The sequence below is a fragment of the Phalaenopsis equestris genome, unplaced genomic scaffold (assembly GCF_001263595.1).
Source record: "Phalaenopsis equestris unplaced genomic scaffold, ASM126359v1 Scaffold000571, whole genome shotgun sequence".
Lineage (NCBI taxonomy): Eukaryota > Viridiplantae > Streptophyta > Magnoliopsida > Asparagales > Orchidaceae > Phalaenopsis > Phalaenopsis equestris.
This window is the reverse complement of record NW_018165011.1, coordinates 36,524-48,122: the sequence shown is the minus strand read 5'-3', so window position 1 is coordinate 48,122 and position 11,599 is coordinate 36,524. Positions and strand designations below refer to the sequence as shown.

Here is an 11,599-nt window from a genome sequence, read left to right as displayed (position 1 = left end):
ATAATCTCTTAAAGGTCTAAATTCTTAATAAATTTTAGTATTTTGATTATTTTGGTTTGCCATTTTTTTAAATTTTTTAACTTTTTTTTATTTTTTTATTTTTTTATTTTTAAAATAGTTCTTTCTAATTCAGAATCGTAGGACACTAGTTCTTTAGAACTTGAACTACGCATACATTACTATAAAATAAAATAAAATCACACAAACAAGAACTTATATAAAAACAATACTACGATATACTTATAATAAATTTAAAAATTTAAATAAGGCTTTCTAAAAATAGAAATTTATTTTCTAAAGATTCCTTCAAATTGTACTAATTTTTTTTCTTTTTACTCCCTGTCAATAGCGTCAAAAACTTGATCCTACTTTTCTTATATATACTTCTATTTCTGACTCCACTGCTAAGAAGTAGATGTAAGTTTCCTCACAATAGAAGCCAAAAACTTGATCCTTATCTGATATGATAGTACTACAATGTATCTATGGTTAGTTTCTCAATTCAATTTATTTATAATTCTTCTTTGCAAAGGAGCCAAAAACTTGGTTTCGAAGCAAGTAAGAGTGCAACCATTATATTTAAATATTGGGACACTACGCAATTATACATATCGGTATCAAGTAATATAGGAATTTTTTATTAAGACCCGAAAGATTGAACCCATACAGAGAACTATAAATTCTTGAGAAAAAATTAGATAACAAATTCTATTTTTGAAAAAGAGACTTAATCGAACTATAGATACTATGGTAGGAATGAAAATCTGATTCTTTTTTGGTAATTTTGATAATTAAAAATAAAGTAAACAACTTCTTTTCGATAATTTTGAGAATTGAAAAAAAAGTAAACAACTAACTAAATTTAATTAGATTTTTGTAAGAAGAAAGCAATACAAAGAAAATATCTTTTTCCTTTTCATGAATCAGTAAAAAGTATAGGAATTTTATTGTGAAAGTATTAAAATTATGTTGTGCCAAATAGGAGCAATATTATTCCTTACCTTACTAGAGATGCTATAAAGAATCCTGAAGACGGGCTAGGTAGGGAAGATACTAGCTCTCACTCTAGAGTTCCCTCTCTCCCTCCATCTGGGGGCTAACATCTCGTATCAAAACTCAAAACAATAGACCGAATTGGGGGCTTTAGTCTGTCACTCTAAAGTCCTCTAACTCTACACCCTTCAAAGTTTATTTCTTCATTTATTTGCACACAACCATATGAATTATATTATCATCAATACAATCTCAAGTGATTCTACCATTAGTTGACTGAGACAATATCATCACTGATCTTACATGTTCTCATAATAAATATTCACATCTCAATTGGCCAAATCAAGAAATAAATGAAGTACAATGATTAAATCATCATAACTTATTCCAACATTATAGATCAATACTTCACACATCTTTCACCAATACTTAATTACTTATCATTTTAAGAAAAAAGATAAAGAAAACTACTCATAATTCTTGGAGAAAACACAACAACTATTAAGTTTAAAAGTAGAAATCATGTAAAAATACAAGAAGTCTAAATTAAAACCAAATGCAGTCACAAACTCACTAGCAGCACCTGTCACGTGTCAAGATACACCAAAATCTACTATTCATGCTGGTGATCTTGTGGTAAATTTAGAGGCAAGAGCATATGTATTGTGAGTACCTTTGGTTGAGTGAGCATATGTAGTAGTATTAATTTTTTATGACGATAAGGCAGATGCATCTTCAGTCACATCACACGCCGCTTTCTGCTTCCTCTTCAACATCTCTAAGAGCTTGTGATCCTCATTGGTAATGACCATCTCCATCTCTCCTTCATTCTTCATTACCATCATATTCACCCAGTGCCCCCCTCTTCCACCCCTTACCTGTCTCGTTTTCCTTGAGTGGCTTTGGACAAGCCTTGCTCAGTTGTCCTACTTCTCCACGGTTATAGCACCTGCGGGTCTCCTCCTAAGCACTTGTTGTACTTGAGCTCTAAGCAGACAAAGCTGATCGTGTACTTGAAAGTCCACTCGGTTCATTGTAGCCTCATGCGACTCTCTTCCTGCATCTTAGCGGTGATGGCCTCATCCAGTGAAGGAATCGTTGCATGGGCTAGGAGGAACGATCTTCTCTAATCAAAGGTCAGGTTCAAAAGAGCGAAAAACTGCATAGTATTCATTTGTGCAAAGATCTCTCCCTTCTTGCGCCCTGGATCACTACATCTTGACATAGGTAAGAAGTGATCAAAATTTTGCCACAGCTACTCCAACTCTATGGAGTACTTTTGAGTCGATTCATCACCCTATACCATTATCTTTATGACACGCTGAATCTGGAACACCATCATGTGATTCTAAATCCCAACATAGGTTCTCTTCAGCTTTGCGCAGATGTTATTTACCTTTAGAATGCCATCCATTGATGTAGCAGTCAATGAAACCATCGAGTTGAGTAGTCAGGTGTAAATCAGTGCACTTGTAGTCCTCCACTCATCCCCTTTAGTACTATCACTATTTTGGCTTGACTCTGGTAGATATTATTCTAGTCTCTTCCTTACTAGAGTAGCCTCGATCTGACGTGACCAACTGAGATAAGTGGTCAATCTATCGAGCTTAAGATCCACAGAAGGGAGATCTAGTTTCACCTGCGTCGGAGCACGTGCTGAGGTAGTGATTCCCGTCGAGACGCTAACTCCTTGTATTAGCCCGACCAAGGCCTTCAGAACTTCAGGTTCTATCTTCCCCAAAAGTTCTAATCCTTTACCTTCTGTATTATCTGTCTCTTGACATCTTCAATCACAAGGATAAGTCTATACCACACAGAACACACATGACTTTTCATCTAGAGTTGTTCTAAACAGAGAATTCTCCGACTGTTCTCCCACGCAGAGTCAAACGCTTTTTTCCCCTATTCACGCTACGCCTACGCCATCCTCTCCCTTGCTTATGAGAACCACAAAGATCATTCTCACCACTCGTACCCGTAAGCCATGAATACCTTTTTCTCCTTGTTGCAACTGTAAGGAGCCGTTTGATCATCTACTTCCTCCCACGATCATTCCCACATGTAGGACCGTAGGATCATTGCGTCTAAAACCTAACCACAAAGCCGACTTCCTCTCGCGATCAATCCCGCATGCAAAATCGCAGGATCCTTGCGTCCGAAACCTTGCCATAGAACTGCTGCTTCCTTGCTACTCCACTGTTCTTTCAGTTTCTGTTGCACGTTGCCTTCTTCTACATCGCCTCGCACAGTGTCGCTCCTCCACGCTCGAATTGGTAAGCCGTAACCCACACTAAACGCACTGTAGCAACGACCAACGTTTGGGCTCTGATACGGTAAAGAATTAATCTCTCTGAAAAATCTTCTTACTTCATTAACACTTGGGCTTATATTGAGCCTTCCAATATTTACAAATAAATTCTTAGATTTCTTCTATTTACAAATAGTTCATTAGATACAAATCTCAACAGATGGGATATAAAATCATGTGTTAAAGAATAGGAAGAAGCTAATATGGGTAGATCAAAATTAATTAATGACTAGACCACAGGCAGAACATTAAATAAAGCACGGTGGGTAATATAAAAAATCAAGCGCATGGATATTGTTTCATTGATTACAACTTTGTTAAAACTAATTGAAATTGCTTATGTGACTCCCATTTTTATCCATCGTTTCCATTTGCCTGTATTGAATTCAAATTTGTCTGAGAATCACCCCTCGAGGGATTAGAGAATAAGAATAGAGAAAGAGATGGAGATAGAGAATGAAATGAAAAGTGCACAATAATGAACAGTAAAACCTCTTGTCTAACCCTAATTTATGAAATGGTCTCCCTAAACATAAGGGAGAGTACAATATGGTGATGTTATATATTAATGCCCATGATTTAATGAGTGTCATACATGGTATTCTTGATATATATGAGCCTATCGCTCTGTTGGGGGTGTTCGTGGGAATGTTGGTGATATCGAGGAACTAGATCTTTTCTCGGATCGGATCTATCGGAAGGTAGGCTATTGTATTGAGTCGGCTTTCTTGTAATGGTTGGTTCGGATGTCTATTTGTCTCGTATCAGTTCGAATGGTTCGGGCTCTAATCACTTGGTCTTCTTTTTGTTCTTCTCGTGACTCGGTCGGTTTTGGCTATAGCTCGGATGGTTGCATCCGGTTGGATGGGATAAGTCTTCTGTTGATGGGTCCTACTTTGTCCTACTCTCATCCTCTAGACCATTAGATTTCTTCAGGATTAGCGCTAGCACATTCTTGGTGTACAGCTGTTGTTTGTATACATTGAAAACCCTGATAAATATTTAATACCGGGGTGAAAAATGTTTATTGCAATCCTTTATTATTATTATTTTTTTCATATTTTGTTGCGTCAACAAAACCATATTTGGCTTTCTGCAGGAACTTTTACAGTTGATATTTCAAACACAAAAAAGCTTCTAGAGGGAGAAAGAGGCGAGATCATCCGCCAAAAAGGCATAACTGTAAGCAAGATTCTGTGCACCATTTTAATGAGAACTTATATCTGAAGTACTTCATATTTTTATAGATTGCTGAAGTATTCCGTTTCTGTATAAAATTCATGTTGCTATTGACCATGTTAATGCCCATAGGTTTTTTTCCACGTCTTCATGCTTCTCATAAATATTCTGCGCTGCAAACCCAAGCAAAAGACTCAAAAGCTTTCACCTTATCTTATGTTTTCTTGTGTTTTATACGATCTGTATGACTTTTATTTTGTTTCCTTGATTCTCGCGGTCCTTTACTGTAGATTATTTATGTTTCAGGTGGTGAGCGAGTCTGGATTATTTACACCTCAAGATATTACGTTTGTTCAAGATGCAGGCGCCCATGCGGTAATTCCTTTAGTTTTGTACTTGAGTTATTAGTTTGGCAGTAATCATTAGATTCGAGGATTGTAATCCTCAAGTAAGGGTGTAACCGAGTCAAGTTGAGATCGAGCCACCTCTAGTTTGAGCTTCAGCTTAATTCTACGATTTCAAATCGGCTCGTGAGCTGGCATATATTTTATGAAGGAGAAAATGATTTTGATTCAACAAACCGTTAGAACAAAACAACAACTAAATCTTTTATTACAAGGAAGTGAAATAGAAATTTTAACCATTATTAATGATTTATGTTTTAAGTCCATTTTGTATTAATATTTGTTCAATTAGCCTGCTCACAAGCTAATGAATTGAATCGATCAGGACTTCTTAGTTCATTGAGCTTACCTTGTGCGCCATCTTCTAGCTAAACCTGAGTTGGCTCACAATTCATCTCGACCGGGCTTTGGTTAAATACGGTTGATTATCAAATGGATATCGAAATTTTTGTTGGTTTTAGTCATGAAAACTACTGCATCCATTGTTATTGCAGGTTTTGGTGGGGGAATCCCTAATAAAAAAGGAAGACCCTGGAATGGCGATAGAGGAGGTTTTTGGGATAGATGTTTCTCTCAATTCTTACTTGTAAGATTTCTATGGATGCCAATCAGAGCGTTGGTGAGAGCTTTGGATTCTAATGCCAAGGTTTTGAGTTTATAAATAAGTCCCGGCCATACAAACTTGACGGGAAAAGCATTTCTTACTACTAATTATTTGTTTTGCCAATCATGCTTTATTTTCATCCTTAATTAAATTTGCGCTCATGGGAAATATATGGAGTCTGTCTGCTTCTTTACATCGTTCTATCCTGCCAATCATCATTGCAAGGTGCTGTTTTGTTTGTTGCAGATGTTTTGACATTATAAATGTGCAGCAATCACTAAGGTAAAGATGAACTTTACATTTTTATAGGGGAGAGAAATTAAGAAAAAGGTATTAATCAGTGATCGTAACGGTATTGAAGAATTTCAAATTCAAGGAGAATTTTATGCATTTATTTAATTTATTTTTATTTTTATGGCAGATTGAGCAACCTCTAAGTAGGATCATAGGCTTGTTAAAAAAATATAAATATAAAATATGCATAAAATATATTAAAATTCAAAATTTTATATTTAAATTAATAAAATATATTTTAAAAATAATATTTTTTATTTTTTATATCTAGTAATCTTTTATTATTTATCTCCAATTGCTACTATTTGTCTTTTTTATTATAATGCTTGCATGAATTAATATTGTTTTATCTATTTCAATAATGAATATAAAATGATTTGTTAGCTGGTTTGAATTCGTAGAATTAAGTTTAAGCTTAAACTTGAAATTAATTAATTGATCAAGCTCAAGTTGAGGGTGGCTTGATCTCTACTTGTTCTACGCATTCTGTTGACATATAATGCCCAAAATCTTGCCCTTTAAAAGTTATAATGGTCATTAATTGATTGTTCTGACGGGATTAGATTTGCTTCGTAAGCTTATTATTTATTGTTTAGAAAGTATGTTGATTGCTGACATAGTTCATGCCTATATAAAGGTGTGCATATTGCATTAAGTGTAAAAAGGAATACAAAGATGTACAAAAAACACGTCCTAATGCATGTGCAAAAGAGGTCCTATCATTCAGGAGGATGACAAAAGCTCTGAGAATTTAGGGACCTAATCAAATGAAAAGCTAAGAGCCTTTCGGGCACAAAAATGAGAGCTCTACTAGGCTCCCGAGTTACAAAATGAAAAATAATTTGTCTAAATGAGGTAAGAAAAGCAAAAGAGTGACTAAGTTCCGAGTGGTCTTTCGAAGTCTTTTGGGCCATCATGCCCCTTAATTAGTTGATAACATTCTCATTTTCATGCCATTGATCTCCAACATCCAAGGATGAATGCAGACCTTGAGTTCAACAAAGTTGTTGTCCTAGTGAAATACAAACTGCCCCCATAACGCCAAGTAACTCGCAGGTACCATCCCTGATCATCACGCCTGTGCCGAAACAATGGCTAGGTAGAAGTGCCCCGTGTTCAAATAAGTTATTGTCTGGGATGTTAGCTATGTAAATACATAAGAATTGAGTGGTATGTATGTACATCTTCCTAATAAAAAATTTCTACATCTCAAGTGCGTTAATATATAAAAATGCTTGAATTTTAGTTGACCACTGCAACCTATGTGATCCATAGATCGTGCAGCTATTGATTCTGGCCTCTACGACCCATGGACGTCATCACAGCTCACCACTATGACCTATATGACTTACGTGGTCCACAACTCTCGCAAATCCCTACTACGACCTCTATGGTCAACCGACACTTCTGAAGCAACCATCTACGACTCAACTAACCGACTACTTTATGGTTATCAACTGCAACTTCTAAGACAATTTGATGCTACAGTCACCACCTATAACACTCACGACGGACTACTATCTCCACGGTAATCGACAATGGCCCTTGCAGCCTACTGTCGCGAAAAACTACAACCAGATTATAGATGTATCACTTTGTAATTACATTTTCCCCAATTAATGAGAGAGAGAATATGTGTGCTCAGCATTCATAGTGGATTATTTCAACTGAGCAAGTCCCAGTGATTTTTCTCCCTTTCAAGGGTTTTCCATGTAAAATTTTGAGGTGTCTCCTCTTGCTTACTTCTCTTTAATTGCCTGAGTGTGTGTTAGTTTTTCGTGCAACACTAAGACAATAGATAATCATTACTCTACCACTATGAATCTTCTAACATGCATTTTTTTGGTGCCGCCAGTGGGAAACAAAATCTTTTCCAACACTGTCTTCAACTCCATGACACCAAGCCCCTATTTTGTATTCTAGTGATGTAAATCATTTAACTAACGAAGGAACCTCCTTTGCATCTTGAAAACCATCTTTGAAACATTCTTTGATGTAGGGGGTAACCTTTACTGCAATCTCGAAAGATAATTCACATCAACATCCTGGACATGATGTAGTGGGGTATTCTTCTCACATCCTATTCAAATACAAAGTTTTTCACAACTTCTTTCAAGAAGAGGGTAACCATCACTCCAGCCTTGAAAGGTCATTAATGTTAACATCCCGGGCATGACTGTGGTAAGGTAGTCATCCCACATTTCATTCAGAAAATAAGTATTTGAGAACCGCTTATAAACCGGGGGCAATCTTCATTGCAAATAACGCTTCCTTAGTGCCCCTCACCATACTGAAGTTCCTCTTCAATTGAATTCGGAAGCTAATCTCCTTAAGGATTGATACAAAGGTTCTTTTACAAGCTCATGTGGAAAATACGCAAGTAGTGAGGCAAAAGATTCAGAAGCCATAACTAACAAGCTGTCAAACATTATTCTTGAGTATGGATGCAAACATATTTACAAAAAAATGTATGGTCAATTGTGACCTATGCCCTAGCCTCGATAAACATGGAGCTTTTTTTAATCCTCATTCAGGGCTTAATCGACTCTAGGGGGACTCGATTCAACATCTTTCATCACAGGCTACTGTCGTCAATCAGAAACTTCGACTAACAACCTTTGATAGGTAAAAAAAATTTGGTAGATTTCATTCAACCTCTTCTATAACAAGTTATGGTCATCAAGAAGAAGCTTTGACTAAAAAAAAACCTTAGATAGTTCAATTATCCTTAGTGATATGATTTTGTCAATTATGTGTTAATGTCGTCGAATGTCTCTGACCATACAACCCACGACAGGTCCTACATCCTTGAGAATTCTCCTTTCAAGTCTACTCTAATACAATCTATATTCATCAAACAGATGCACTTTGACTGACAACTTAAAAAAAGTGGAACAATCACAATGATTAAAAATGTCTCCACCATACTCAAGGAAGTTGAGCTTAAGGGACAAGATTCAATGAGAAGCTAAGGTGCTTGAAGACAAGCCCAGGAGGAATTCTCAATGTAATGATGTCATACCTAAATAAGTCTAGCCCAATATGCAAGACTCGATAAGAAGATATCAAACTTCTAACAGTCGAGCCCAAGAGACTAAAATTAATGGGAAGATATCATAGCCTTGAAATTTGAGCCCAAGAGGCAAGACTCGATATAAATATATTCTACCCTTGGAAGATAAACCTAAGAGACAAGACTCAATGAGAAGATATCATATCCCTAGCAGCCTAGCTTAAGAGGTTAAACTCAATGGAAAGATATGATACCCCTAGAAGTCGAGCCTAAGAATCAAGACACGATAGGAAGATACGGTACCCCTGAAAGTCAAGCCCAGGAGACAAGCCTTGATGGGAAGCTACCATGCACCTATAAGACGGGCTGAAAAGGCAAGTCTTGATGAGAAGCTAGTAGTGAACATGATACTCACTAGAAAGACTCCAAGAGAGCAAATGATTGATAGGGTCTCCACTCAAAGACATCAGAATGCTACAAGCCTCAAAAGTCACAATTACATCAAAGATATCATAAGGTTACAAGACTTAGAAGGCTCAAGTATATTAAAGACCTCAAATACTGGAAGCCTTAGAAGATACATGTGTATCAAAGAACTCAAAAGGATATAAGCAACAGAAGACATCCATGCATTTCGAGCTCCTAGAAATCACAAGCCTCAAATGATATGCGATTCTTTTCTATAAAGTGTACATACTAAATTTTATTGAAGATTTCTTGATGCTTGAGAGGCCACAAAATCTCAAAAGATATAAGCCTCAGAAGAGGTCGACATTAACAACTCTTCAAAGGTGGGCAAAAGCATCCTAAAAATTGAGTGAGCGTGGCTCAGAAGAAAAGATAAAAACAAGCTCAGAAGTAACAACAAGGACGTACAAAGAAATACATTGTCATCTTCTACAAATGCCACACTTAACTATTAAAAAGCCAAAAAGATCAACAAATACTAATACAAAGGCTACATGAGGCCGACTCATCTTTGAATAGTGGCAGATCGCCTCATCAAAATTTTGATACTTCTACTAATCTTTAGGGAGGACACGATTCTCCAGATATTGCCATTACAAAAGCGCATGAATCTCCCTTGAAATGTGTAACAACAACATGAGAATCTTCCCCAAAATGTGCAATGGTAACACTAGGAATCTCCCTCGGAATGCAATAGCAACAAGGAATTCTCCACCAAAAAGCGTGGCGGGAAAACTTCAAATTTTCTTCATTTCCTTTGGAATGCACGACAGTCGCAGGAAAATCACCACTGTAATGTGCAACAGTAAAGAGAAAGAAGATCTATGCTCATTTGTTGGGCAGGGATGTGAATAACTTTCTTCATCTCATAGCAAGAAAGAAGATCCTGGGTCACCTGCTAGATAGGCACGGGGACAAGTTTCTTCTGCACCGCAACCCGAAAGAAGACTGAGAAAGAAACTCTCGAAGGTCTTGTTGGGTAGGGTCGAGGAGAAATTCTTAGACGACTTTATTTTACACCGCAACCAAAAAGAAGATCGCGTAAGAATATTTATGAGGTCCTGCTAAGCAGAGTCCAAGATAACTATCAGGACTACTTTATTCTTTACGTAGGGACGGGGACAAGTTTTGTACTTCACAACACAAGAAAGAAGATCTTAAGTCACCTGCTAGGCAGTGATGAAGACAAATTTCTTCTTCACTGCAACAAGAAAGATGAACATGCTGATCGTCTGTTGGGCAGGGATGACGACAACTCTCCTGCACTGTAACTGAAAGAAGATCGTGAAAGAAGATCCTGAAACTTCGTTGGGTAGGGTCGATGATAACTTTTTAGACGACTTTCTTTTGCACCGCAACCCGAAAAATAATCATGAAAGAAGACCCCAGAGGTTCTGCGGGGTTGGGTCGGGGATAAGTTTCATAACAACTTTCTTCCGTATCGTAACCAGAAAAAGGATCACGAAAGATCCCAGAGGTTCTGCTTGGTAGAGTCGTGGATAATTTCAGGACGTATTTTTCCCGCTTCTTCATAATAGAAGATCAAAAAGAGAAAAAAAAAAACTTCCACATCACGTATTGGGCAGAGATGATGACAACTTTTCTCCCTCTCATCTTTTCTTTTGAAAAATCTAAGATCACATGCTGGGCAAAGATAAGGACTCTACCTCCACCCTCTTCTTCTGCCTATGCATTGGCTCAAAAAGAATTATGTCATTAAAGGCTCATTATTAAAAAAAAACCTCAAAATTTGCTTATAATTCTCTCCTGCTACCGACTCCAACGCTCCCAATTGCGTTGTTCGGTGGTCTGCATTTCCGTCAACGATCTTGTTCTCGGCACTCTGAGTTCTGACACTCGTCATTCGCTTTAGAGCCTACCGTAGGTGTGTAAACGAGTCGAGTTAAGCTCGAGCCACCCTCGACTTGAGCTTGATTACTTTTATCGAACTTGAGCTTAAGTCTATGAGTTCAAGCCGATTTGTTTAATATAAACGAAAGAAAATGATATATATGAAGCTAGCTTTATGATAAAATGACAAATAAAATGAACAATTGGAAGATAAATAATAAGAAATCACTTAATACACAATACAAAATATTATTTGCTTAACATTTTTAGTACCTTAATGATAAAGTCTTTAAATTTAGTATATTTTGAATATATTTTATATTAATATTTTCTTAAAAGAGTTGGCTCACAAACAAACGAGTCTGAGTAGGGGTTGGCTTGAGCTTGGCTTGTTAGTTCATCGAGCTTAGTTCACAAGACACATATTGAGTCGAGCTCATAGAGGCTCACAAATTGGCTTGACTCACTTACACCCCTAGCCTGCC

At 36.9% G+C, this 11,599-nt stretch overlaps 1 protein-coding gene across 1 annotated transcript in view; it reads left to right on the top strand.

Annotated features, from left to right (window-relative positions):
• LOC110029408 (indole-3-glycerol phosphate synthase-like) overlaps window positions 1–5,656 on the top strand; it is a 24,022-nt gene extending 18,366 nt beyond the window's left edge. Inside the window, exons 8-10 of the mRNA XM_020731687.1 lie at window positions 4,401–4,483; window positions 4,787–4,855; window positions 5,379–5,656. Coding sequence (XP_020587346.1) covers window positions 4,401–4,483; window positions 4,787–4,855; window positions 5,379–5,474 — 248 coding nt within the window. The 3' untranslated portion in view covers window positions 5,475–5,656. The remainder of the gene's footprint in view (window positions 1–4,400; window positions 4,484–4,786; window positions 4,856–5,378) is intronic.
• Window positions 5,657–11,599: the final 5,943 nt, after the last annotated feature.